The sequence below is a fragment of the Falco naumanni genome, chromosome 4 (genome assembly GCF_017639655.2).
Source record: "Falco naumanni isolate bFalNau1 chromosome 4, bFalNau1.pat, whole genome shotgun sequence".
Classification (NCBI taxonomy): Eukaryota; Metazoa; Chordata; class Aves; order Falconiformes; family Falconidae; genus Falco; species Falco naumanni.
In genome coordinates, this window is record NC_054057.1 from 37,679,671 (window position 1) to 37,707,257 (window position 27,587).

The 27,587-nt window shown below is 46.0% G+C and overlaps 1 protein-coding gene and 1 long non-coding RNA gene across 3 annotated transcripts; both read right to left on the minus strand.

The window, feature by feature from the left end:
- Positions 1–324: 324 nt before the first annotated feature.
- On the minus strand, positions 325–3,907 carry LOC121087212. The gene is made up of 3 exons (XR_005827542.1): positions 3,310–3,907; positions 2,516–2,590; positions 325–2,083 (listed from the first exon to the last, which is right to left on the minus strand). It is a non-coding gene; the product is annotated as an uncharacterized LOC121087212 (long non-coding RNA).
- A 7,703-nt stretch (positions 3,908–11,610) lies between these two features.
- Positions 11,611–15,891, minus strand: FZD1 (frizzled class receptor 1). Of its 2 annotated transcripts, XM_040592655.1 has the most exons (2): positions 14,222–15,794; positions 11,611–13,398 (listed from the first exon to the last, which is right to left on the minus strand). In XM_040592655.1, the coding sequence occupies exons 1-2, from the start codon at positions 15,677–15,679 to the stop codon at positions 13,390–13,392; spliced, it is 1,467 nt and encodes a 488-aa protein (XP_040448589.1). In that variant the 5' UTR covers positions 15,680–15,794; the 3' UTR covers positions 11,611–13,389. The 2 variants fall into 2 exon arrangements, with proteins under 2 accessions (XP_040448589.1, XP_040448587.1); XM_040592653.1 differs by having other exon boundaries at positions 12,172–15,891.
- Positions 15,892–27,587: the final 11,696 nt, after the last annotated feature.

Genomic DNA, 27,587 nt, shown 5'->3' on the forward strand with positions numbered 1-27,587 from the left:
ATCTTACAGTGAAATTAAACATTTCCATAGTAGTAACACAATTCTGGAAACAACGTCATACACCCTTCAGTTGCTTCAGTTTTGAAGAATTTATTTATGATACCCACCGCTGACCTGTTCTTATCTTACCATCATTTTTTAGGCAACAGTTATTTCCACAATAGCCCTTCTTCTGTGGGTACAGAGGTCTGTACTTTTATTACGGCTAAATCATGAGTATAGCTCTGTCAGGACAAAGTAACTACATCAAACACAGGCATGATCTAGCCTAATGATGACAAAGCTACACAACTGAAACGCTTGCTCCTTTCCTCCTGGGAAAACTAAAAGCCACAGAGGTGTTGCTGCAGGTAAATATGTCTTAGAGGTTTTTTCAGTTCCATTGTTCACTGATCTATTTGCCATTACCAAAAGAGAATGTCATGGGAGAGCATTTAAAGTATTTTTTGGAGACTGGGCAACACAGAACTGGCCTGATTTTGTTTTTCTGTAGTTACTTGGCACTGTAGATCTCTAAATAAATATAAAGTCATTCACAATCAAACAGGCAAGCAAGAAATGACAAGTGTTTTGACAGTGCTCAAAATTCTTTGAGGTATTTTTAGCATATTTCTGAGTCGTATTAGCTTAACCTGTAATAGAATATAAATGAGCCCATATGGCAGAGATGTAATTATGTTCCATGTGAGAAATCCCTGTGGTAGATTTGGGGAAAAAAACTCACTACATGTGCCTTCTGGAGGGCACGATTTACACATGATTACCTACTCATTTGCATTGAGAAGAATATGGAGTAACACAATGCTAACAACACGGTAATGAAAAGGGCAAGCAAAGACTCCAGATCCCTGGGGGTGCTGATCCCTCTGACTGACATCCAGTTAGGAGCAGGGAATTTGTCCCTTTAGGGAGTACGTTTTATGAAGCGATCTTTGATTATGTGGGCACAGTAATCTTGAGTCTTAATTATTATTACTGTGAGAGAATGGGCTACAAATCTCCAGGGAACATCTCTGTCACAGATACTTTGCCGGCGAATGCTGAAAATAAGTGTTTTCCCAAGGATCATTTTCATTCCAACCTGATATTTAGCTGAAGTTTCTTTGACTACTAGTCATGAAACATTAAATATAGATTAGAGGCAGAGAGATGTTGAAAGTTAAAATTCACTGGAGGTGCACACCCGTGCACTTGAGAGACAGCCCCAAATGTTGTCCAGATGTTGTAGCAACAAGGCTGAGGGTTCCCAAGCTGCAGCACAGCCACAACAGAGGAGAAAGTGGATGTTTAGCATTCCACTGTCCTTCTGTTTAGTTTACTTGTAGTGTATTAATTTAGCAGAAAGTCCTAACAGCCTGTTAGCAGTAGATGTTACCAAGTGTACACTACCCTGAAAGAATGAAGAAATTCTTTTATAGCAATAAAGGGAGTAATTCAAAGCATGTAATTGATTTTCCACATTTTCAAACTGTGATAAGACTAAGCTTTAGCAGCAGAAACATGTGTTTGCAGTTTTGTCAATGTTCTTCAATGAATGAAGAAAAAAAAAAAGGAACCTATAACTTATTGGTTAGATCGTTAACATGCACTGGGCATTTCAGTGGCTATTGAAGCACTTGCCAAAAGCATGTCATCTTCTAAGCAGACTCAGAGGTGGTAGGGATTGGGTTTTGCCACAAGCCATGTTTTTGTGATTATCTAAAATCATTCTTTTCCAGGAGGAACATGACAGAAGAATATCAAGGCTTTCTTAACAAGCTATTGTCACGTTTATGTGCTGCCCTCCTTTACTTCTTCCATCCTTTTCACTCTGGAGGGGCAGAGTGGTGGCAGGGCATGGCTCATGTCTTTGCAAACCCTTGCAGCATTTCCATCTAGCTGCTGAGCAGCGTGGCTTCTGACAGTCGTGCTCCTGCCCCCAGTCTTCTCACCATTTGTTAAGGGTGTTCTCTGGGACTCCCCATGAACCTCCCTGAAGATGTCCACAGAGGAACACGAAGCAGAAACATCCGAGGAATTTTCAAATGCCAGGCAATGCAGTCACTGCAGGATGCCTGGAGAAGGCTCAGGTGAACTCCTCCAGCTGTCATTGACAGATAGAGTTTAAGCCCAGAAGTAACATTTAGAATTATTTAACCTGGTATTTTGCCTCAAACAAGCCACAGAATTGTATCAGTAATAGCTGCATCAAATGTGATGATTTAATGGTGGGTAAGAGCTTATCTTTTGGGAAGATAGCTCATCTGGATTTAAAGGCTCCAAATAATGGAGCTTCCACCAAAACCTTTGGATGTTTCTCTCATTCAGCAGTTTTACTGTTAAAAGTGTGTGCCTGCTTCCATTTTAGCCATGTAAAAATTCACCAGTGGATTTCAGAAGGGATTTTGTATTCTCCGACACCAAAAAGAAGACAGCACAGAGTGCAAGGGCCAAACTAAAGGGCCAAGCACCAGACACTTGTCATGATGCCTTGAAAAGAGGTTACCTACTAACGCTTTGGAAACAGCTCACCTACCTGTCCTCTGAAACTTTACAATTTCAGTCCTCTTCCCATCTTGCATTATGAGAAACTGAAGATCCTTAGCAGTTCCTTTGTGAAAAAAAGAGAGCACACAATAACCTATTAAGGAGGATACACAAGGGAGAAACAGAAAATTTGAGTCCTATTCCTACTCTCTTGGCCTTAGAGCACACATGTGGACCCAGTCTTTAAGTCCTACTGGGCACACTAAGCCCTGAACTGCAGACTCAGACTCCTGTTGCATTTCAGTGAACGCTTGTGGAGAGCCATACAGGCTGAGATGGCGACACTCATCAGGACCCACCAGAGAACAGCAAAGTTCCCAGTGGCTGAGGTAGTTACGGTGGAGAAAAAAGCAGAGGTTCATGTCCCCACATGTCATTTGCCCCACTTCTTGTGTTAGAAGACTTGCCAATGTGAGAAGGAAACACCTTGGAGGGATGCCTGCCCACAGCCAGGAGGGAAGAGGGTGTTTGCAGCATCAGGGTGAGAAAACCATCTTCTGGCATGACAAGAAGAGTTGGCAAGGCAGACTAAGAATCAAACAGGGCAACAGTAGGGCAGGGGGCAAAAAAACCCTCAAAGACTAGAAGCGAGCTGGTTCATGTTTACTCCCTCGGGACAGCACAGAGCATCCCCCACAGTGGATGACTTCATAGGTTTGAAACCAGGTAAGTGAGCTTCAGAGACTAGGAAATGGGGATACAAGACCCTTTAAACTGAGATTTAAGGTTTTGAGTTTGGCAGATGACAGGAGTAACTATCTAAGTTTCTCACCATCTCCTTACCATTGGGTGCCAGGTAGCAGCAGATGATGATCTTGTACGGCTTCCTCATGGACAAACATGCACCAGAGACCAGCACCCGAATCGAGGCAGGCACTTGTGGTTATGGCCTGGAGGTAGAGGAAAGGGGACACTAGAGGCAAGGAGTCCCTCTGAGCCTCCACAGGCAGGGATGGTTCTTCTGGAACCACGGGCAGACTTTGCTGGTGCACACCATGATGGGTGATACACTCAGGGTGCCGCGCTCTTCCAGCACAAAGAAGGTTTTTAAAGCACACAAAGTACGCTGAATGCCTGAGCGACATGCTTGCTGCTCCCTCCGCTGCAAGAGTCAGTGTATTTGTAGAGTCACAAAGCTTTTCTTCTACAAAACAATAAAACGAACAAGGCAAAATACAGGTGAATTCATTCTGCTATTTAATCTGACAGCCTGGAAGAAACAGAAAAACAAACAAAATCCCCAATGGTTGCTCCATCCAGTCCCTTCTCCATACGTGCCTCCTTCTTTTCAAGAGCTCTGCACAGGGAAAACAAAGACAGAACATAGTTGCCTTCCCGGGGCTTAGCGGGGCCGTTTGCAGTGACCACTGCAGGCACTGCTGTTTACATGGATCCATCACCAATGGCGGCACACCATGGCTCAGCTCCAGTTCTTTCCAAATAGTTGTGCAAAGTGCAAAGAAATACCATGCGTCATGCAAGGCTCCCGTCACAGGGATGATGGGAAATGAGGGTACTCAGCTACAAATATAACTAAACCCTTGGTAATCTCAGCTCTTGCTAATTTCTATTCTCAATTTGCACTTAAGAACTCCAAACAAACAGAACTCTCATGCAACAATACTGCTCAACAGACAGCAGATCTATTTTGACTGCTTCCTAGCCTTTTTTTTCGTTTTGCTGTAGTTTGGAATATAATTTTTAAATAAGAGAGAAAGAAAAAAGGGAAAAGATACAGGAACCGTGTGTGATTCACTGCAAATGCTGCTGATGTAATTCTCTTTGAAGTGAGCAGCAAAACTCCTTTGGAGGTTAATGAGAACAGGATCAGGCCCTCCACACTGAACTTGCGCTGAGAGCAGATAAGATCTTGAATCAGTCAGAGCCAAGCATGTTATTTGTGCAACATGGGCAGGCTGAGTCAATCTCCGAATATTTTTAATGGGTGTCAATGTGAAGTGTTAATTCCACAAGTTATGTTGTTTTGCAGTTTGCCTGTGCCTGCTCTCCAGGCTGCCTTCACGGATGGTACACATACTCTCACTGGCTGTGAAGAAAAAGCTATTTCCAGAACTGTTGCAAGAAAAATCACTTCTGAGAAAGTATAAAATGGGACTTTTACAAAGAATTGGAAAAAACAAATGATAGTAGAAAAACCTGTCTGACATTTGGATTGTTAGCATGCATAGAAGTAGCCCCATTACAACTTTTTATTTTTTTAAAAAAGGATACTAAATTCAAAACAAGCATTCTGTAACTGATCATTTTTGAGAAACTAATCTTGATTTTTTTTTTTTTGACAAAACAGAGGAGTGAGGTAGCAAAGTCACAGATACTTAGATAATGTCTGCCCCTGGATAGTACCTTTATACTCTTAATAAACGGGATCAGAAAAACACTGAAAATATTTTGAAGCCTGATTAAATGAATGAAGCACTATGAACAGCTTTTGGATGAGAAATCTTTTTTTTACTTTCCCTTTCTCTGTCCCCAGGATCTCCATGCACTTCCTAATGCATCTTGAAGCCAAGATGAAATTACAGCCCTCCTGAGGCCAACGGGAAGCTGGCTGTTGCCTTCAGCAGAACTGGGATTTTGCTCTTACTGTAAAGATATCTTAAGAAACACTGGGACCAACTGCCCACTTCTATGGAAAAAGTCAGCTGGAAATATAGCAAAGCCTACCACACAAATTCCTTTTCATTCTCCCCTGAGGGGAGATTTCTAATCTTGGAGTGGAAAATGGGATCCAGGGAAACCTGGCAGAAACTCTGTGGTTGCCACCTAGAGCCAGCTGGCTGTGGCTGGGCTCCTCCTCACTTTGCCTTGCTCCCTGGCCCACCACCCCGCACAGCCCCAGCTCTGCAGCCCACCCTGCTTCTGCCCCTTCTGCGAAGCAACACAGGGTTACGTCTTGCTGTGATTCAGAAACACCCACACAAAAGCTGTTTTCCCACCTCCATCTTCCACGACTCTGGGACACGTGCCGGAGGACCACCCCACACTCTGGGAAGCTGTCCCCTTCCCACATCCGAGTTATGACGGCCTTCAGCTACCCTTGGAGAGGCACCAATCCTGCACGGCCATAGATCCCAGTTCATCGTCTCAAACTTGGCCTGTGCAGACAAGCATCTCCTACAGCCTTCCCCCTAGCAGTCCCTCCTCCTCCTCCCTCTCTGACCTCGCTTTGCCTGCACACCATAGCCCCCTGCCTTCCCAAGGGCCCCATTTCCATCTCTCTCCCTCCATGTCCACCAAGGGTGCCAGGTCCAGCAGTGTCCATCACAGGGGTCACCATTTGTTGCCACATGCAGGCTCAGGGCTGGTAAGCTCCACTGCTCAGCAAATCTTTGCTGTTGTGTCAGGAAGCAGAGACGGCGCTCAGACCCCATGGCACAGCCACCCCAGCTGCAGCTCCCAAGTGGAACTGGTCAGAACCCATTTTCTTACCTTTGCAGCTGAACACCATTTGCTTCCATTAATTTCATGAACAGTGAAGTGCCCAGTGCTACAAAATACTAACCCCCAAGCAGGCTGCAAAGTTTTCTTTCACTGCCCTCAGAATTAGAATTCTTTTTCATTGAGAAGTAAATAAACCAACTACTTGCAGTCTTTTAACAGAGGGCTTCATGCTAAGAAGTGATTAATTCCCACCCCTGTTCACAGAAAAGTGAAGCTTTTACCATTATAGACAAAGAAGTACTGAAAAGTTAACAAGTCATAGCAAAACTCTTGACTTTGTGATGAGCTGTTTATCCTGCAATTTTTTTCATGTATATAAATATTTTGAGAAGCCCACCTTGAGATTTTATGTTGGCTTTTATTTTATTATTTTGGTTTATTTCCTCTTCAGATGCATTTGTACACGAGTAGTAGTATAAATGTAGTATAAATAAGTAGTATAAACGAAACCCTCATTTTCCTGAAGGCAATCATGAAGGTGTGATTGCACCCTTTTCTTCTCAATTTTTCATAAAGCCCATTTACCATAATGCACAGTAATATCGGAATTTGAACAAGTGGAAAATCGTTATTTGCTCACACTATACTCTCAATATTAACTCAAGATCAGCTCCTTTGGGATAGTATTTGTGCTTGTATTTAAAAATAAAATGTCATGAATAAAAAAGCTGTCAAACAACTTGAGAGCAAGTCACTTCTCTGTTTGGACAGCAATGATTTTGTGATGAACACCGCACAGTCAGTCCTCAAGAATAAACTAGGATCTAAATGTGTTATATTCTGGCAATGGTTGGAGAGAGACAGCTTCCAGAGGAGTTACAGAGAGGGTATGGGGCAAGCAAGCAGCAGAACAGGAGCCACTGAAGGCTGGCCAGGGATGCTGTGGTGGCACATACTGCCTGTAACTTCCCCCATCAAATGCAGGGATTAAGAGCAGCCAGGACAGCCTCCACCCTAGGTAGGTGGGGGAAAAACCAAAAGAGCCAGCCCATCACTTGGGCAGCCAGGAAAACAACCCAATTCAGCACAGCCCCAGCCGTGCCGCTGCCAGCAGGATACCTGTGGAGTTTGCCGAGGAACACAGACATTACCTCTGATGGAAGGTGTTGGTCCTGTCCCTGATGCAGCAGCAGGCGTTGAAATGGTGGTGGGCAAGCTGCTGGGGGCAGGGGGGGCTGACATACTCTTCTCCTTGCTCAAATGGACTGCACACTCCTGTGGCTAGCAGTCCTGTCCTTAATTTCTGTAGGACTCTGAGCGTGGTAGTGGATGTCAAAGGAGTTACCAGTAACAAAGCAGCAGCAGTTAACCTGAACAACACAACAGGACAAGCCATACAGCACCAGTGAGTCATGCTGTTGGTCTCACTTAAACACACCAATAAGACTAGCACTGAGTCACAGAATGTAAAACAGTTACAAAAGATCTGAGTTATACAAACAAGCATGCAACAAAACAGCATCAAGACATCCCACCTGAGGGATGCAGGCCGCTTTCATTTTTATTATGATCTTTGTCATCAAACTACCCCATGATAAATTACTTTTACATTTCTGCCGTAGCAAGTAATTAATATTAGCCAAGTTATACTAGAACTAGACAAAACCACTGTTCTCCCTCACCCAGAGGGATCCTGGTGATACCGTAAGGGGGACAAGTTCCGTCTACTGTGCCGCACTGACATACCGCAGCCTCACGTCTCCTAGGATAATACCTTACTATTAAACATTGCAGACCACTAATAATGCAACTGTCCATAAGACAGCTAATTGCAAGCAGGAGTCTATCACTTCGGTATTTCTGAAGAAGCTGTTTCTGAGATAATCCACCAAAAATACATGGTGGCTGACCCAAGCCTCCCAGTGCAGCATGTTTACATCGGTTTAATGGTGATTGTGAGGTTTCCACCTTGGTGCAGTCAGTCATGACCAGTACCTACACACACTGCAACAAAGCCTTGGGATAATGAGAAAAGACAGGGCTTGTGGGGTCTCAGCCCAGCAGCATTTCACACCAGGTCGGTGCCTGAATGTGGGCCTTCATTAAGTGTTGTCTGAGAAGACTAGAGCTTATTTACTCAACCTCAAGATAAGCAACTTAATGCTGCTGATTTGAATGCAAACAAGGGCAAGACCTCATGCCTGAAAGACTCTCTGATGTGGTTATACTGAAGCTTAGACTAAACACAAGTGGAGATGTGAAACACAGTTGTCATGGCCTACAAAATCTGCATGTTTTCTCAAAAGTATTTATGTTTTTTAAAAGCATGGTCTATGACTAAACTATCAGAGTTGTATTGCTTTTATCTGGAAAATGTTACACTTACTATTACATATTGCTTATTAGGGCCTGTTTTGCTAATACACTGAAATCTCTCCCATATGACAGAAATGTTACTTGCTTCTCCATTTAGTGACCTCAAATGACTAAGTAAAGGTGCAGAGTGAATTCCAGTTGGCAAGTAAACGCAATTATGCCTTTCTTCCTATATGGCATAGTATTGTCTAGTCTGCTCTAACACTTTCACTGGGCTACCCTTAATGAATATGGTGCTCATAATGCTTGCAATGTATCCAGGACCTAAGCCTGGTACGCCTGGTTTGTCCTTAAGTAGCTGTTTCATATCTTAAAACGTTTGGTGCTTGGAGACTTCTAGAAACTAAACTGTGAAAAGCAAAGCCTCAGCACTAAGTCACCAAGCCTTGCTTCCCAAACCCGCTAACCCATTTTTAAAATGATGGTACCACTATTTCAAAACTGATCAGGAGCTTCAGAGCACAGCATTTCTCTGATGACACTTCTGCACTGTAAACAGAGAAGCAGCAAGAGGTTCGGTCCAAAGCAAGAAAAAAAAAAGTTCCCTTTCTCCATATGAGTGTGAATCGCTGCTTAAGCCTTCCAGCTCAACTGATGAACAACAAAGGCAAGAGATTTACAACTATGAGAAACTCCCATAGTTATGGACCCAAGAGCGACTCTCACTTCAAACGGGACCAAGCAGCTGAAAGTATTGCATTTTGAAATCAACATTTGAATTCAGAATCCATATGATCCATTCACTCTAAGCTTGCATAACATGAAAAGCAATAATGTTCTGGGTTCAACAAGTGCAAACAACAACTAATAGAAATCTAAGGGAATTAAAAAGGGGGGGGGGGCTGACACTCGGGAACTGATTTTGCACAGCATTGCCACACAGTCCTGTAGCGCTGTCACTGGAAACATCTATCAAGTGTCATGCACTTCCAGGGTACGAGCACTAGAGGGTCAGTCTGGATGAAAACACAGCCTTACCTCAGTTTCCTTTTTTGTGTAGGTAAGCACTTGACTTCTGTAGTGGTTAACTTAACTTACCAATGCTTCAGCTGTCCTGAGTTTTGCTAGCTGAAGCTCTTTCTGAGGCTGTGCAGCACTGGGATGGAGGAGTTATGTCACACAAACGCCAACTTTTTGCGAAAGTACACTCAAAAATTTTAAACGTCTATCAGTCCAAAGCCGTGATTGCTTTCTCAGGACAGCTACAGGGTGCAAACCTTTTCAAAAGGATCACCATGTTGGTCTGGAAGGTGTCTCTTGTGACTGGGAGTGGCAAAAGACTGATGAGGTGCTAGTCCATAGCCCATTTTGAAAAATACTCATCCTGTGCGTATGCAGCAGACTTTCTCATGCCTAATTATTATCCTTTTGAATAATACAAAAAATGCAAATACTGTCCATTTCAATGAAAGGGATCCTCAGCACCACTTGCAATTGTACTCTTGCCCAGCAACAAGCACTGGGATAGCAGCAGAAGGGTGGGCATCATCCAGAGGGCAGAATTCAGGCAGAATTCAGGCTGCACTTGAGTGCAGCCTTGCACTCAAGTTAAAAAAACCCCAACACTTTCAAAAGTATATACATATACCAGAAATTTGGGGCATTACTATATGAACAAACCAGAAATCCTTCTCCTTCCCAATAGGATTTGTTATGGAAACGGCATATAATTTCATTCCAATACCACAAATTTGCCACTACATTAAAAAGCATTACTGTTGCTGAAGGATGAACAGTAAATCAGCATCCTCAGCTCTCCAGGCTACAGCCCTCTTCAGGGGAATGGTGATTCTGACTGCTTCTTCATTTCAGACTATAAATACACCCCATGAAAAAGCAAAGCTGTTGAGTAAGGAATGCCTTAACAAGTACTTCTAGTGCAACAAACTTTGCTACACCAGTTTTGTTCTTACATTAATCAGGGAAAAGAGAACTGGGCAACACGCTTCTTTGTATACAGTGAGACTCTGGTGAACATGGTACATCAATTATACAGACTGTAGTCACAAATCCAATCTAAATTCCCTGAAGCATTGGATAGATTTGTTTTAAACATTGAGGTAAAACATTAGTGATGACTGCAACATAGCTATGCAAGACACCTTTGTATCATATTAATAAAGAGTCTCAAATACCATTATGTGTTGCAAAAAGTATAAAAAGGTAGGTGAGTCATACAGATAGCACCACAGCATTCAGTAATGACTGTGACCTTTGCAAATTACTGCCCTGTGGAAGTTCACAAAAATTAACGAACAACAAAGCAGGGGGTTGCTCTTTTGAATGATGTTTAGATGATCATATTGTGCTCTCTAGTATATTTATTAAAATAACCAAGACTGAATATGGAGCTTCAGCTCTGGAATCTATGAGAAAAATTCCAAAGAACTGAAGAGGATCCATATCTGCTTCAAATCATGAATCACAAATATTAACATTTTACTTCATATAGAAATGACAACTCCACTATTTTTCTTCAAAAAGTATTTTTAGAAATATCAGTCCTCCCATCCCTACCATAAATATGAATTCTGTATTACAAATAACTGTGTTCTCCTGTGCATAAATAAATTACATACGTTCAGCTGCAAGAAAACAGATCAGTCAAAATGGCTCAAATGTAATTATACGCTGACCAAAAAGAATTCCACTGCAACTGGAACTGAATGGCTTGCACTTTATGTCATTAGCTGAGTGCTGACCTGTACAATTTTAAATGCTAAAATATTAAAAAACAAAACAAAACCCAAAAAAAACCCCAAAAAACGCGGGGGTGGGGGTGGGTAGGGGGAAGAAGAGAAAAACGTGAAAAATATCTGAGAAGACAGGAACTGTGTTTATGCAAAACAAATTTTACAATTACGAAAGAAACACTGCTTTTTCTTGTCTCACCTCATTATTTTGTTAAGCTTCCCTTACTCCTCTATGGCTCTTTATGCATCACAATTTGAAAAAAGTAAATGAGCCAAAAATCATTGACATCTTCCTCTGGATCTATAGAATGAAATGCTACTAAGCTTACAAAACTGGAAATCAGACATCAAGTCTCATAAAGAGGCATTCTTCCTAACAAACCCGTGCTTACAGAATGGCGCTTTGAACAATTAATTAGTGGAAAAAAAAAAGGGGGGGGGGGGAAGGATGTGTAGTATTGAATTAAGAATGCATGTACTTTCCATAAAGCTGAAATGCTTCCATGAACATACCATTTAATTCTGGCTTAACCAAACATTCCAAATTCAGGAAAACAAAACTATTTTACTCATTAAAATATTCTGACAATATTGCAACATGGTCTGAGTGTCATTTTAAGCAGTGAGAAAATCTTTTTTATTATAATTTTAATAGCAAAGGGAGAAGAAAGGCTAAGTTGAGAGAACCCTTTTCTTTAACAAACAACAAAAAAAAACCAACTAGTGAGCTTCTTTCTTCTCTTGCCATATAGCAGATCTGTTCTTGGATTTCACACCACCAACCATACCCTGTCAGAGATCTTGAACAGTTTACATTACTTCTTTTGAAGGATTAATCTAGACCGGCCCAGAGATAAAAAACAAAATGCACAATGAATTCCTACACTGAATTCCAGCTTGTTACTGTGAACTCAACATAAGAAAAGAAAAAAGGAATCCCATGCATCTTCTAGTATATATCCTGCTTTCACACAGTATTTTAGTAAGAGGAATATGTAAAAAGACAAGATAGTTTTGTAGTTTTGTACAAAACCTCAATTTATTTCAGAGAAATTAAAAATATGGTATTTAATATATATAAATTTCTATTCCTCTATAAATATAGATGATCTTGTGATAATGAACAGAAATAAATGCATACCAAATTCAAATAATTTTGCATTTCAGGGTATGGTAGCCATAGATAATGTTTATGAACCTAAATACAGGCATTTGTATATAAAAAAAAAGTTTAAACAATACAATCAGGAGAGAAGCATTCTGCTGTTTTTCATACAGAGGACTAAATATTCAAATGCATCTGTCAAAAGTTACAGTTTCATTTTTAACCTTTTTTTTTTTTAATTATTATTAAGAAGCACAATCCCATACACCCAGGAGCATACAAGGTAGTGGACATACTGCACACATGGTATCTTATCTCTGCAGTATAGTATGTAATGTTATTACTGTACCGACAAAAAGAGGGGAAAAAAGACAACAGAGGCTCTTTGAGGTCTCGCATCCCACCAGAGTGCTGAAACATTCCGGTTTTCTTTTTCCCTTCCTTCGTTTTTACTACTGGCAAAAATCATCACACCCTCATAGTGCGTAATGAGTAAAAATTCAGGGGAATGGCAACCGCTCCACCGCTTCCCAAATGAAGAGCCAGCGCATGGATCCAATTAAAGGGGGGTGGGGGTGGTAATAAAACCTGAATACAACGTTTTATCCCGATGAAGAGCTTTTTGCTGAGCCCGTTGCTGCCCCTGCCCACCCAGCGCGGCCCGCCCGGCGAGGGGGGGGGAGGGCGGCGGGGCAGCGCCCGGGGGTGCCGGCCGGCCCCGCGGAACGCGGCGTCGGGCAAGTTCGGTGCATCTACCTCCCCGGCCGCCGCCCGGGCCGTCGGACGTGCTACAGGTGCAGGCGGCGTGCAGCCTCAACTCCTGCGGGCCAGCTCCCCTCCAGCTGTGCGGTGCACCCAAACACATGCCGTAAAACCGGCCGAGGGCGGCCGGGGCCGCCGGGCGCGGCTCCGGGCCCTCGGAAACGCCGGGCGCCCCGCGGGCCGCGCTGGGTGTCGCTTCTACCCCCTCACAGGGCTCCGGCGGCGCCCGCCGGGGTCAGCGGGGCCCGGCTCCGCCGCGGCCGGCCGAAGCCAGCGGCAGCGCCGTCGCTGCGCCAGGCCCGGGCGGCCGGCTGCCCTCCGCCGTGTGGGCCCGGGCGGGGGTCCGTCCCCCCGCGGGGCCGGGGCGGGAAGCGGCGCTCCTCCCCAGCCCCAGCCCCACCTCCACCGCCACATACCTCCGGCAGGCCGGGGCCGCGGCCCAGCCCCAGCCCGCGTCAGGCGGCGCCCCCGGCAGCCGCGCTCCGGGCCCTGCTGCTCATGCAACTGAAACTCCAAGCAAAGCCATTACAAAACCTGTGTGGGGGAGAAGAAAGGGGTTTGTTTTGGTTTCTCTTACCGGCAGTTTTTCCCATCCTGCCCTACGAAATAAAAATCCAAGGCCTTTTTTTTTTTTTAAATAAAAAAAAAGGGGCGGGGGGAGGGAAGAAGCAAAATCCGCAAACTGGTAAAAAGTGTCCTACATAATTAAAAATGTGAGATTTTTGTAATTTAAATACAAATATACTTACAAAATCTTACAGAGGCTATTTACATCCCTCTCCCCCAACCCGACAGTGTTCAGTTCCTACCGGAGCCGGCCCGAGCGGTGCCGGGAGGGCAGAGCCGGGCGCCCCGGGGCGGGGGTCCCCACCTGGCTCGTCCTCCGCCCCCCGCCGCCTGCGGCTGCGAGTCGCGGTCCCCAAAGTCTGCCCTGGCTGGATAAGGAGCTGCTTCCCAAGGCAGAGCCCTGGTCCTCCGGCTGCCATCCCACCCACCCGCCACCCCCCTGGCCCAGCGGGCAGGGGTCTCAGACGGTGGTCTCGCCCTGCTTGCTGTTGGTGAGCCTGGTGTAAAACTTCCTCCAGGAGTTCAGGGTTTTCCCAGACCAGATCCAGAAGCCCGACGTGATGCCCACGATTAAGGTCATGAGATACTTGATCATGAAGACGGTGAAGTCAGGGCTCATGGGTGGGTGATGGCTGCTGTGGTTGTTGGGGCAGGGGATGGCATAGCTCTTACAGCTCTGCGTGACCCAGCTCCTCTCCCACTGTTCCCTAAAAGCTTGCTCGTAAAAATAGCAGGCAATGACAATGGTGGCCGGCACCGTGTAGAGGACGCTGAAGATGCCTATCCTCACCATGAGCTTCTCCAGCTTTTCCGTCTTGGTGCCGTCATGCTTCATGATGGTCCGGATCCTGAAGAGGGACACAAAGCCGGCCAGCAGGAAGGAGGTGCCGATGAACAGGTAGACGAACAAGGGGGCCAGCACGAAGCCCCGCAGGGCATCCACGTTGTTGATGCCCACAAAGCAGACACCGCTGAGGACGTCTCCATCCACCTGCCCCAGGGCCAGGATCGTGATAGTCTTGATGGCCGGCACGGCCCAGGCGGCCAGGTGGAAGTACTGGGAGTTGGCCTCAATGGCCTCGTGGCCCCACTTCATGCCGGCGGCCAGGAACCAGGTGAGGGAGAGGATGACCCACCAGATGGAGCTGGCCATGCCGAAAAAGTAGAGCATCATGAAGAGGATGGTGCAGCCCTCCCGCTTCGTGCCCTGCGCCACGGTGCGGGAGCCGTCCTCGGCGAAGCGCTCGTTGCAGACCACCCTCTCCTCCAGCAGGAAGCCGGCGATGTAGGCCACGGCCACCGCCGTGTAGCAGCCCGAGAGGAAGATGATGGGCCGCTCGGGATAGCTGAACCGCTTCATGTCCACCAGGTAGGTGAGGACGGTGAAGAGGGTGGAGGCGCAGCAGAGCACGGACCAGATGCCGATCCAGGTGCGGGAGAAGCGCAGCTCCTCGGGCCCGAAGTACATGAGCCCGTAGAGGCGGCCGGGCTCGCAGGGCGCCCCGCAGTCCTTCTCCCCCAGGAAGCGGTAGTTCAGGTAGGAGGGCACCTTCAGCGCCCGCGGGCAGGAGAAGCGCCCGCGGGGCTCGCCGGGCCCCGAGCCCCCAGCGCCGCCGCCGCCGCGGTGGGGGTTGCTGGTCCAGCTCTCGGGGCGCAGGGCGGGCGTGGGTGTGCCGCGCTCGGAGGCGTTCTGCCCCACGCAGAGCTCGCCGGCCCCGTGCACCGGGAACTTCTCGCAGCGCAGCGTGTCGGGCCACTGGAAGCCGAACTTGTTCATGAGGGCCTCGCAGCCCTGGCGAGCCCGCTCGCAGAGGGAGCGGCAGGGCGGCAGGGCCTGCTCCAGCACGGTGCACACCGGGGCGTACATGGAGCAGAGGAAGAACTTGAGCTCGGCCGAGCACTGCACCTTCACCAGCGGGTAGAACTGGTGCACCTCCAGCCCCGCGTCCTCCTGGTTGGTGTGGCCCAGCAGGTTGGGCATGATGGTCTGGTTGTAAGCGATGTCGGTGCAGAGCGGGATGGAGATGGGCTGGCAGTAGCCGTGGTCCGGGATGGAGATGCCCCGCTCGCCGTTGTACTGCGGCGCCGGCGGCTGGCCCCCGGCCGGCAGCGCCGCCGCCCACAGCAGCAGCAGCAGCGGCGGCGGCAGCCGCGGGCACCGGCCGCCGCCCGCCCGCCGCCCGCCGCCAACTTCCCCGCCGCCAACTTCCCCGCCGCCGCTCGCCGCCGGCCCGCGCCGCTCGGCCATGCTCAGTCGGTGCCGCCCGCCCAGCCGGGCTCCCGCCGCCCCGCCGCCGCCGCTGCTCCTCCCGGCCCGAACTTGCGACTCATGAAGGGAGCGGCGGGCAGGGACGGGGCAACCCCGGCCGCCACTCGCGCGGCCGCGGCGCGCAGCTCTGCCCGCACCGGCGGCAGCGCCCGCCACGCCTCCGCCTACCACCACCGCCGCCTCCGCCGCCGCCGCCGCCGCCTGACCATTTGTGCCGGCCCCTCGAGCCCGCGCCCCTCGCCTCGCCGCGCCGCGCTCCCTCCGACCGGTTTCCAGGCGCCCCGCAGTCTGCCTTTCACCGGGAGGGAGGGGCCTTGAAACCGACGCCGAACTTTCCTGCGTAAGGGACCGTCTCCCAACGCCTCACCCGGGGGCGGGCGCAGGCGGGCGCGGGGCTGCCCCAAGCCGCGCACAAAGGCGGGGGCGGCGCGGGGGAAAGGGGGCGCCGCCAGGGGGGGCGGCCCCGAGCCGTGCTGTGCCGTGCCGTGCCGTGCCGTGCCGGCGGGGGGATGATCGGGGGGCGGGGGGCCGTGCCTTTCTTTCGGCAGTGCGGAGGGGCAGGGGGGGCCGGTCCCGCCGGGGCGGCTGGGCTGGACGCCGGCGGCTGCCGCGCGGAGCCGGCGGGGTGCCGGGGGCGGCTGTGCCGGGGGTCGGTTTTGGCTCCCCCGGTGATGACTGAGGCCATTGAACTGCGTACCCCGGTGGGGTCCAGGGCCCACCGAACTCGGCGCCTCCGCCGGCGGACAGGCAGCTGCGCCGATTTCGGTTCCACTCACGGCCCGGCAGGGGCAGGGGGCGGTGGGGGTTGAGGTGGGGCGGGCGTCCGTGTTTGCCAAATGGCAAAGGGCAGGGCCGGGGGGTGGCCGGTGCTGTTGTCACGGGTCAGCCGTAGGGAGCCGCGAACAGCCGGAGAGCGTCTTTGCAGGGCTGAGCTCTCCCAGCCAGGGTTGCTGTAGCACCTCGGCGGCGGTCCGAAGGCAGGGGCCGCGATGCTCATCTCGCACGCAACCGGGGACCTGCGGGTGGCCAACACTCGCCTCCCTCCAGAGACACCCGGCGAGTATCTCCCTGCTGAGCTACTGCCAGTATTTTATGTGCGTCTTCCTCCTGTCATGCCTACAGCAGCAGCCTGAGATGGGAAATAATCACAACAGGGCTTTCCCATTCCTCTTCCTCCCGCTGCCCGGTGGGCAGCTGTGCCAGCTTAACTCCGGGTGAACGCTGCGTGACTTGCAAATACCTCCCCGACAGGGTTTTGAAATACTGGCTGTATTCTGGGGAGGAGGTGAATGGGCATACAGTGACCACCAACAGTGGCCGTTTCTGCACGTCTCAAGCCCCGTTGCTCATGCAGAATGGAGGGCCTGTTGGTTCTTCTGAACTGTGTAGCCTGGAAAAATGATGGAGGCTGAATGGGGGATATGCTGTACTCACTGGAATTCAATAAGAATAATAGACCGTGCTCCTGGAGAGGAGGAGGAGGAGATGCCATGTTCTCCAAGCATTCAGTAACCAAGCCTCTGCGTCGTGTGCGTGAATGTCCTCATATTTGTCCGACAGTTCATGTTGCCGTTTAGGCTGAACCAGGCATGAAATGTCTCGGGCCAGCTGTCTCCCTTCTCTTGCGGCATGCTCCCACCCTTTCCATGTTACACGCTAACAAACTGCAAAAATCCATTAGGAATAAGACAAGCCCTGCATTTATTTCTAGCTGTCACAGGTGGCAAGGGTTAATAAAAGACATCCATATTTCTTGGATAGCTACAGATAAAATTTGGACCATGCTATTTAGGCCACTTTCTCCCAGCAGTGCTGTCCCACATTCAAACTAATTAATAGCAAGATCTATGCTGTGTAACGACTGCAGGAGCAGGATCATGTCTAGAAATTGCACAACCTTAAATATGCCGATTGCTGATGTCCTCGTTTACTGAGGTTCATTGAGTTATGTCAAAAACTCTCTTCTCAGAGGACCGTAGTTCAAAAATGATATGCACAGATTATATCTTTTTCCAGCTTCTGCTAAAAAAAGTTTGATTCCTTGCATATCATATTTACAGTTTTAAGCTACGGATATTCCTCTTCAGATCTACATCAGTAACCAACATTACTAACTTCTTTGTAGCTCAAACCCTAATTTATATTCAACCCTAAATGAGAGTATTGTTTTCCTATTGATCTTAAAACAACTGGACACTGGATCTTTAGAGAGGAACATGTATTATACATGCTTTTTCTCATAGAAAAGGAGTGTGAATTCCTAACTCGTCTAACATGGCTAATTCTGCCTGTGGCCTTCAGACCTGGGGACATATCACACAATCTAGGAAAGGTAATTAAGATGCCTAAGTCCATCATCAGTTGGCTGAAATTCTGTCTATGGGTGTCTGCATTTGAAATACTTAGGAAATACTTCTCCAACTGGAAAACACTGGAAAGTCACTGTTCTAAGTGGCTGTGTGCAGCAATCCAGAAAACTGTTCCAGGAGGAAGATGACTTTATACAGGACAAGGTTTGTACACGTAGGTAATAGCTTTTTTCAGACCAACTGGTATAGAAGGAAAAGCAGGCAAATTTTGGGGTTAACAAGCTATATTTTTTTGTTGTTCTGAAGCAGTAACTACTAAAGCTATATGCAACTTGAGAACAACTTCTTAGAAATTAGATAGAGGTGTATCAGTGAAACCAGCTCAGAAAGAAAAAGTAGAAATGGCAATGAAGGGGTTGTTTTGGGGGGAAGAATGAGGGCTGAGAGCTGCTACGTTCAGGAAGGTTCCTAGGACTTGCTGGTTTTAACTGTTCAACGATTTTTCGTATAACAGAAGAAAATCCTGCATGGAAAGAATCTTCCCAGAAGCATTTGTCCTACATTTCAAGCACCCCAAACCACAAAACTCATCATTAGAAGCATAATTCTCTGTGGTCCAAAACACCAGATCAGTGTAAACCATGCCTCAGCAAGAAATGTAAGATGTGTTGATGCCTATCCGCTACAACAGCAATGAACACCCCCTGCCATCAAACCACCAGCATCATCCAGTCTTACATTTGCAGTTCCAGGACTGTAATGTACTTCATCCTGTGCAGGGCTGCCTTCCTGGTAGTTTTGCTGCTGCAAATGACCACTGAGCACCAGCATGAACTCCCAGAGACTGTCTTCATAGACCAAACCACTGTGCTGCTGGTGAGGGAGTGTTTCTCACTGAACAGGCCATTCTCCCTCTCCTCTTTCAAACCTGATCCTTAAGGGAAACTACAGAACTTGTCCCACAGAAGTGAGCATGGGAACTAGGTTTCCTAATTCTGCCCAACACCCAAACCCAGGGACTTGGCAGAGATGCTGGTCTGACAGTATATTTTCCTTCTGCTTCCACACCCCCCCCACACACACACGCCCTTAACTCTCCAAATCAACAGACTGTAAGGAAATTGTCTCTCCTTTTTGCTTCGTTAATAAATGCCACTCTTTCTTCTATCCTTAGCATCATTAATGTGATTAACGTCCTGCATTCTAAAGCTACTGTCTTCCTTTCAGAGCTGACTTAATAAGTATCTTAGTAAATGTTAAGCAATTGTTCTTAACTGAAAGCTTCAGTTGGTGTTTCTAACCCTAAGAAAAGTTTGTATGACCAAAAGTTTGCCTCATTTTTCCACCTATATATCTTGGTCTAATAAAAGATACTACTTCTTCATGCCACCCCAGTACTGCACATCGCATCCACGGGAGACTGCCTGTGTATCTGCCTTGTTCTTTTAATGACTCCTTAGGTATCCACCAGGGGTGACTGTTGGAGAGAGGAGACTGGACTGCGTGCCACCTTTGCTTGGGTCAGTACAACAGTAATCATGTTCTTACAAACAGTGTCTTCCTTAAAGCATGGGTGCTCTTCCCCCTTGCCACAGACATACAGTCTACCGTTCTAAAATAACCCAAAATGTGGGCATTAAAATCATACCGTTGATAAAAAGGAATTTCAGCTTTTACTTCAAAACAATGTGCTGATGTTACTTGTTACAGTAGCCGCTAGGGGAAATTAGGGCTCAGGCAGGTGGGAAGACTACCGAGTTTTGTCCTCTTACATTCTTTGCCTCCCAGTAGTATCCTTACTCTGCTGCTATCATCAGGCTGCTGGCTTGTACTGGTTTTACTTGTTATGGGGGATGGGAGACAAAAATCTTCAGTGGAAAAAAAATGAAGCTATCTAAATCTTAAATTTTGGAAAGAAACAAAGCAAAAAGTAGTTGCAGTATTTTCTTGTTTTCCTCTAATTGACTGGCAGAAATAGGATGGAGTGAATGTTTCCTTTCCATAGCATTTAAGGAAAACTTGCTTCTCTAGAAGAAATTATTCAGCTTTATCTCACAGGCCTATGTTACATGCAGATAATGCAAATATAAGCACTAACGATATTTGTAGTAAGGCTAGTGATGACCCAAATTAATAAAATCTAAACGCAGATGATAGCATAAATATATATTTGTCCACCAAATTAAACCAAAAGTTATGCTCAGATAATGAGATTTTTAACTTATGCAAGATTTTGTTATTTAAATGTCAAATAAGGGGTTAAAAGTAAGATCATCATAATACAGTGGGACAAGTCAAAAGTTGACTTTTGTCTGGTGTTGAGCATGAATCTTGGCTGGTAAGAACAGTTAATATTTTGGGGGAGCAGGGGCATTAGTTCAGGATGGAAGGAAAGGAGGATTTTTGATTGCTTGGTAGAGACAGGGGTTCAAGTATGTAATCTGTGATGGGCAGCAATGTGTAAACTAAATTCATGAAGTCTCTTGAAGTGACCTAGGGGTTTCCAGATGAGAGAGTACAGGTTCACAGCTCAGGTGGGTCTCATTTCGGCTCTCAGTCCTGGCAGTACACATCACATCAAGCCCTCACAAAGCACAGGCAGGGATGCTTGCTGAAGAATCAGTACAAGGAGTGTAAATGCAGTGAAATGAAGGAGAGGTGATTACAGTGTCATACATCACAAATTGTGAGATGAAATAAGGCACACCCTTATATTGCCATATTAAAGTTATCATATATTCTGGTGATAAAATCCTTAATCCAGATAATATATACTGCTTAAGCTAAGTTGTTTGACCCTAGAGTTGACACACAGGTCTACAGACCAAAATTCCAGAGAGAAAGTATCTGGACAAGATTCTCAAGCAGCCTTTGCAGTTGCATGGTAAGGTATTTTTCACTTATCAACATGCCAATAACATAGTTGTCAGCCCCAGGGCCATAGGCCATAGCATCTCATGGATTTAGTCTTGCCAGAAGAACAAAATTCTTAAAATTTAAAAGCCTACCTTGGACATTGACTATTTCTTGGAACATCTAGAAGACTCTTGGAAGTATGCCTGTGCTGACAAAAATAACAAACACATGCAGTGATTGGCAAAGAAAATCAGTAGGAGCTGAACATGAACCCTAGGCGATGGTGGAGTCAGCAGCCAGAATACTTACTGCAGTGAAGGGGCTCACGGCTGTGCAGCCAAGTGCTCGGAATGTCATCTCGGTGCAGAGGCAGTTGTTCTTAACAGACATTTGACAAGATAGCAAGTAATTCTTTTACCATCAGGTGGCCCAGGTCATCTTACCCTCAAATTCATCCCAGATGCCTTTATATGTGCCTTTTATTAATTGGCTGTATTAGTCTGTGATTGTCAATTTAGGTAAAAGTTGTACTTTTATTTGTATTTGGGGGGTGTGGGAATAGGAGAAAGAATGGAAATGCAGCTGTAGCCACTGAAGTCAGTGGTAATTTACTCCTGCTGTGTGATACCTATTGTAACGCAAACTCCTACCATGTAGCATGGGCTGCGAATAAAGAGCAATCTTTGACCAGCACTGGTGTAAGTCAGGCCCCCATTACAGCAACTTCATGTGCTTTAAAGAGGCAAGAGGAGAAACGGTATGCGCAGTCAGAGCAGGCTGCAAAGAGTCCCTTCCTCCCAATACCCACAGCATTTTTTCCTTAATGCTGTTTATTCAAGATAGATTGAGTATATGGAGATTTGATTTGGTTTTCTTTTCTGTTCAGAAGAAATGTAGATGATCCCTTGCAAATTAAAGCCGTATGTTGCCTGCCTTCCCTGACACGTTCTGCGCTGGGGTGAGAGGCGCAGGGGCTGCAGCCTGGCTGCTGCTGCCAGAAGTTTTCAGGAGAACAAGAAAAAGTCACAACTCTTAAAAGGGCAATTGCAGATCACAGCTCATTTTGTTCAGAGAGAATGCGAACATTTTTACTCTCCTTTTATTTCCCTTTCTTGAGTGAGTTCTTCTACAGTTACATACAGTGCCTGAAAACACAGACTCTCTCTTGTTCTTCAAACACAGAGAGGCTGACTTAAGGGCCTAAGCCGGCAATCCTTACTCCCAGGGGTAGACCTGCTGATTTCACAGATGCGAGGGAAGTGAGTAGAGCTTCACAAGGCTGTGATGCAAGAAGAAATTACGTGATGAGCTTTTACTTCTGGCCTCATACTGCTTTTGCTGTGCTTTAAGTACGTTCCTTTTAAAGAAATTACTCCCCATTTCCACTGTTATAAATGACATTCAGATCATATTTTCTGCATCAGTATTCCAAGATACACAAATTGAAAAGGTATGTGTGTGAGGTGGGGGGATAGAGTGGAGGAAAGTTGTTTTTCTGTGTCTTTTAGTTGTGCACGTATTTTCCATGAATGTTATTGAGACAGTGAGCAGAATGAGATCAGAGCAGGTTGTAGTTCGCAGCCCACACCGCCTGCCTTTCTCTGTGGAATGTGGCTTGGTACATGTTAAACGATAATCTCAACTTTCACTTCAGAAAAAATATTTTGGGCTTTTGCTTTACTTTGGAAAGATAGCTTTAAATATTTAACCAGCATAAACAGGCAAACTGCCCAGCAGGACTGAAAGGAATGTGCCACTATGGTCTGCTTGTAAGCATTTCTTCTCCCCTCAATACTTTCTTCTTTACATAGGAGGGGTCAGTTGTATTTTGAAGTGAATTCTTTTCAGAAACTTTGGACTGGTTGTGTGAAAAGAATTATCTTCAGGATAGACAGGGTTAGTGTTCTAGACCTTCCTCCAGTTCTGCAGCTGACTTTTCTGGTTGGCATTTCCCCTGCTCTCTGAGCTCAGCTGCACAGGGACTGCTCGATGCTGCAGCACCTCTAGGAGCGTATCAGCTGTCTCACTTGGGGCCCAGATAAACCATCCTTAGCCTGATCCCACAACCTTTGGGGAGAAGCAGCAGCACTTCAGAAAAATCTTGAAGTTCACCGTAGCGAATGTTACCTTAAGGACGGCAAAGTTTCATTCCCTGTTGTCACAGGTAGCCATTTGGTACAGCTTACGTATGCAATCACAACATGTAGCCCAAACAGAAAGCATTCAAGCCTCCCCTCCCCTAGCATCCCTGTCAGAACATTAAGCTATTGCACATCTGAACTCTTTGCTTTTGGATTTTGTGACGTCTCTGTTTTCCATGGTGACTAACAAGACTGTGTAATTTTTACTGGATTTGGATTTATCTGTGGAAAGCCACACATTTACCATCTGCAGGGCTGGTTATTGCAGTTCTGTGTACTTTCATATGGTATTGCTGACATAAAGTCTGTGCTTAACTATTGCAGAGTTCCCAGCACTGACGACCAGGAGGAGAGCCCACATCGTCTCAGTGTCCCAGGTCTTCATCTTCTGTTCCTTTCAGCTGGCCACGTGCCACAGAGTCTATCCAGGTTTTCTTCCTTATCTCAAAGTCTCATGCTGGACTGATCCAGGTCATGTCAGGGACGCTAGTCTCAGCAGCCACAGCCCCGTTACAGCAGCATACCACTGCAGCAACACCCTCAGCCTCAAGTCTGCTCGGCATGAATCAGCCCACATGTGGGAGCACAGCTAGTGCAACAGCTGGATGTCTAAATCTGTAACATCCAGAAGATTCTGGCATGCTTACATACTTCTGTATTTTCAAAGGAAAACACTTCTTTTTTCCCCGCTTTGACTGTCAGTGGTGGTCACACCATTGGAAGCAAGGTCCAGTCACACCCTTGGAAAGCAAGGGAAATTCCATCCTTATGTACTTGATCAGGAAAGTGAGGGAGATGAGGACTTCTTGCTTGCTCTTCAATTTTGGAAGCTCTTTAATTCAGGAAGAAGGTTATACATAAAAACAGGAACACTGAATAGAAAGCAATAGAAAGGGATGGAAAGGGAAAATAAGGGATGTCTACCTTCTGATTTTTATGTGTTGTAATCAACTAATGTTGAAATAATTGTTAAAATTCAGGAAGCATTTTGCTGATGTGATTCTCTTGGATGTTGTCTGTTGCGCTGCCATTTATTATAGCTGGACAGACAGAACAGGTTAGTATTTTTGAAAAGCCATCGAGTTTTTATATTCTGTTTGTATACTTTTTTACAGTTGTATAGTTTCTTCTTTGAATACATCACGACTTTTTAAAAATGAAGACGCTGGTTTAAATGTTTGCTTAGAAGTCTGCAATACAGTGCAATGTGTCTACACACACATCCTTCCAAGTAGGTGTGTGATGGTAATTAACAGATGGAGTTCTGGGTCCTCCTTTTGGCAGATCAGGGCTAGCAGCAGCTCATCCTAAACTTTGCCTACACCACTGCCACAGGAAGCAGAAGGGTTTGCCAAACTGCTTTGGGGGAGGCACTTTTTCCTCCTCCTTACAAACGATGTATTTGTTGCTTCCAGGTTGCATGATACAAAGACTTCATAGTTGCATCTGATCTCAGCAGAAGTGAGGTTGCCATGAAACCACAACCTTGAACCCACATCTCTGGGATATGCTAGTCAGCAGCGTTTGAGCCATTAAAAAACTGTGACAGAACTGTGTTCTCGCATAATGTGTTAAATAGCAGCAGACTTAAAGATGCTTCAAATCATAGCAGGCCTAATTCTGAGCCAATGTTGCACTCAGAGTGCCAAGGACAGGATATATCTTAAACCTGATTGGTTTTGCCATGTCTATTATGCCACTTCTTGTACTTTTTTTTTTTTTTTTCTTTTGAAATGCACAGCACTAGGGATGTGGGGCTTAAAGGCTTGTCTTATTCAGGAAAAAAAAGTGTCAATATTAAATTAACCCCCTGTGTAGACACTCTTATTTCAGTTTAAAAGTGCCTTTCATGGAATTAGCAAGTTGATTCCTTGCTGACATAAGCTTAATCAATACGAGGCACTCAGCCTGATACAAATTTATCTCCATGATGGGGCTGCACCGATTTCTCTACATGTCTTTGAAAAAACATCTAGTTAAATCAGTTGTTTCTTCAAATTGGCAAGTCCACACATTGTAGATTTGCAGTCAACGCTGTGGCCAGCTGAAAAATGAACCACTTCAGTAAAATGTAAAAAAGTTGTTGCCTTTGTACAGTGCCACCCATAAGAGTTCTGAAAGCTGCAAATATCAATAAACTTAGAGCAGCTTTGCACCTATGATCTTAATACCTATTTTCTAAATGCAGGAACTTAAACATGGAGAAATGAAGTGTGTTTCCAAGGTCAAAAAAAGAGTATGTGATAAAGCTGGAGAGAAAATGTAGAAATGTGGTTTCAGAAATAGACCAATGACTTTGAATACTGCCTGTCCCAGCATCTTTCAGGGACCTTACATGTAAAAAGTGCTGGCGCCTGTGCTTTCTGGTAATCAGCCCTTTAAAATCAGATGGTCAGAGCTGGACAGATGTATCCCAGAATAACTAGTCTGTAACCTCTCATTTGAGTTTTGTAAATACGAGACTGACTTCTTCATGAATGAAGATCTGCCCTTATAGTAATATCACCACCTTAGTAAATAGTTATTTCTAGTGGCATCCTCCTTTAGCTATAAATATAGACATTCTAATCTCAAATTCTGAGGCAAAAAAGATATTCTACTACTTGTTGTGGCTACACCAAGTATATTTTTTCTAGGGATAAACATTTCAAATATTACTCTGTGAGCAGAGCTTTTTAGACTAGGAACAGGACCATAATGACAGTATTGATGCAGTACTGTCATCTATTTCTGGAAAAATGTTTGTGGTTCAAACAACCACTCTGTCTGCTCTGTATTAAAGCAAGTTTATTAGTCTGAAGTCCTGTAAGTGATGGGTCTGGTCACAAACAAAACCATACATTAGCCCTGTTGGAAAGATTACAATATCAGGTCTGATGAGCTTGAATTGATCTCCTCAGATCAGATGGAGGTTTGGATGGAGTGAGTAATGCTATGGTATGACTGATTGAAAGGTAACTGTGTGTAAAATAGACCACAGCTGGTGTTTTCACCATGGAGTGCTTGCTCACTCTGTTGTTGAGTGGCGCCACTAAAAGTTACTGAAACTTGAAACACAGTGAAAACGTTTTTAAAGCCTGAAAAAACCCTGCCATCCTTTGCCATGTATCTCATCATTATACATTCAATTCTATTATCTGGAATTCAGTTACACCAATGATTTGCCAAAAGCATGGATGCTTACAAAATGTTAAGCTACAAAGAACTTATCTGTGCACTACAAATGCTGTCTACAATTAAGGCAATTAAAAAGGGAAGCTTGAGGCAGAAGCACTTTAAAAATATTTGCAGACCTATCAAAAGTCTTTCTGTGCCCCTATTCCCAGAGTACCTGGGCACCTCAGCACCTCAAAATCTCTTATGTGTTTGTTCTGAAAGATAAAAGTGCTGCTCTGTCTTCATTTTGGAGAGGGAAATCTAAGGCAGAAAGAGATTAAAATGACCTGTTCAAAGTCAGCTAGGAAGTCTGTGATAGAAAAGGGAATTTAACCTAAAGCTGGCACACACATTTCTTTTTCCTGAGGCCTATTTTTCCTCCCTGGAAAGCTTTGGAGGGCTGTGAATCACAATTGTTTTAAGGCCTCTGAGGGAGATGGTCCCACACTTCTTCCCACTCCCAGCCATTTCTCCCACCCATGCAGCATGCAGCAGCACTGCGGGGCCGTGGGGAGAAGCACGGTGGTGCGCTGCCCCAGCTGAAAGCTTACCAGCAAAACCCGCTGCACTTCCAGTTGCATCAGTTCCCTTCTCCAGCTCTTGGCATGCCTGCAGGGGTACTAGTGCCAGCAGAGGGGAAAGGGAAGGCACAAGCTGAAAGATGGGAGAGAGGAGATGGCTCCTGTTGGCAAAGCCCCAGCTTTGATGGGCATCAAGCAGTCATGAAGCTGCAGCTTGGACCGCACCTTCACAAAGCAAATTTAATCATTAGTTATTCTGACTTGAAATTAAAAATCTACACATAACCGGACCAACTGCTGAGGTGACTAACATGGGAAGAAATCCCTCATTTTGTTCCTTCCAGTACTGCAAAGGGATCACCAGGTTGAGGGACCTGGGAGTGGAAGAGGCCCTGAATCACCTTGATGCTGACTCACTCCCCTGAAAAGAGGGGCAACAGGACCTGAGGCCATCATTTATCATGGCCCCTCTGCTGTGTATGGCAGGACTCTTTAGAATGGATTTATTTAAAGTCAGAGTATTAGTCCGTGGACAGGCTATCACCTTAAACTGCATTCTGTCATGGTAGCGTACAAGCTTCTTAATATCTATTCTCTTATCTCAAAAGCAATCAGTATGACAGATGACTGTTCTGACTAAGCATGTTTATATTTGTTTACTTAACTTGCTTTGTTGCTAGTTTCTTTTCCCTACCTCCCTTTTATGCTCTAACTAATAAATGTCTCTCTCAGCATGCCATTGTCAATAGCAATTTAAATTACACATCAGACTGTGTAAGCAGCACATACATTATCAGTTAATAGGAAGGGAAACCCCAAGGGCAGTGGTGCATAGCAGTCTTGCCATCTCTACCAGTGTGGGTGGCAGACCACTGTTTTTGAAGGAGCTGTACTGCTCTCTTAC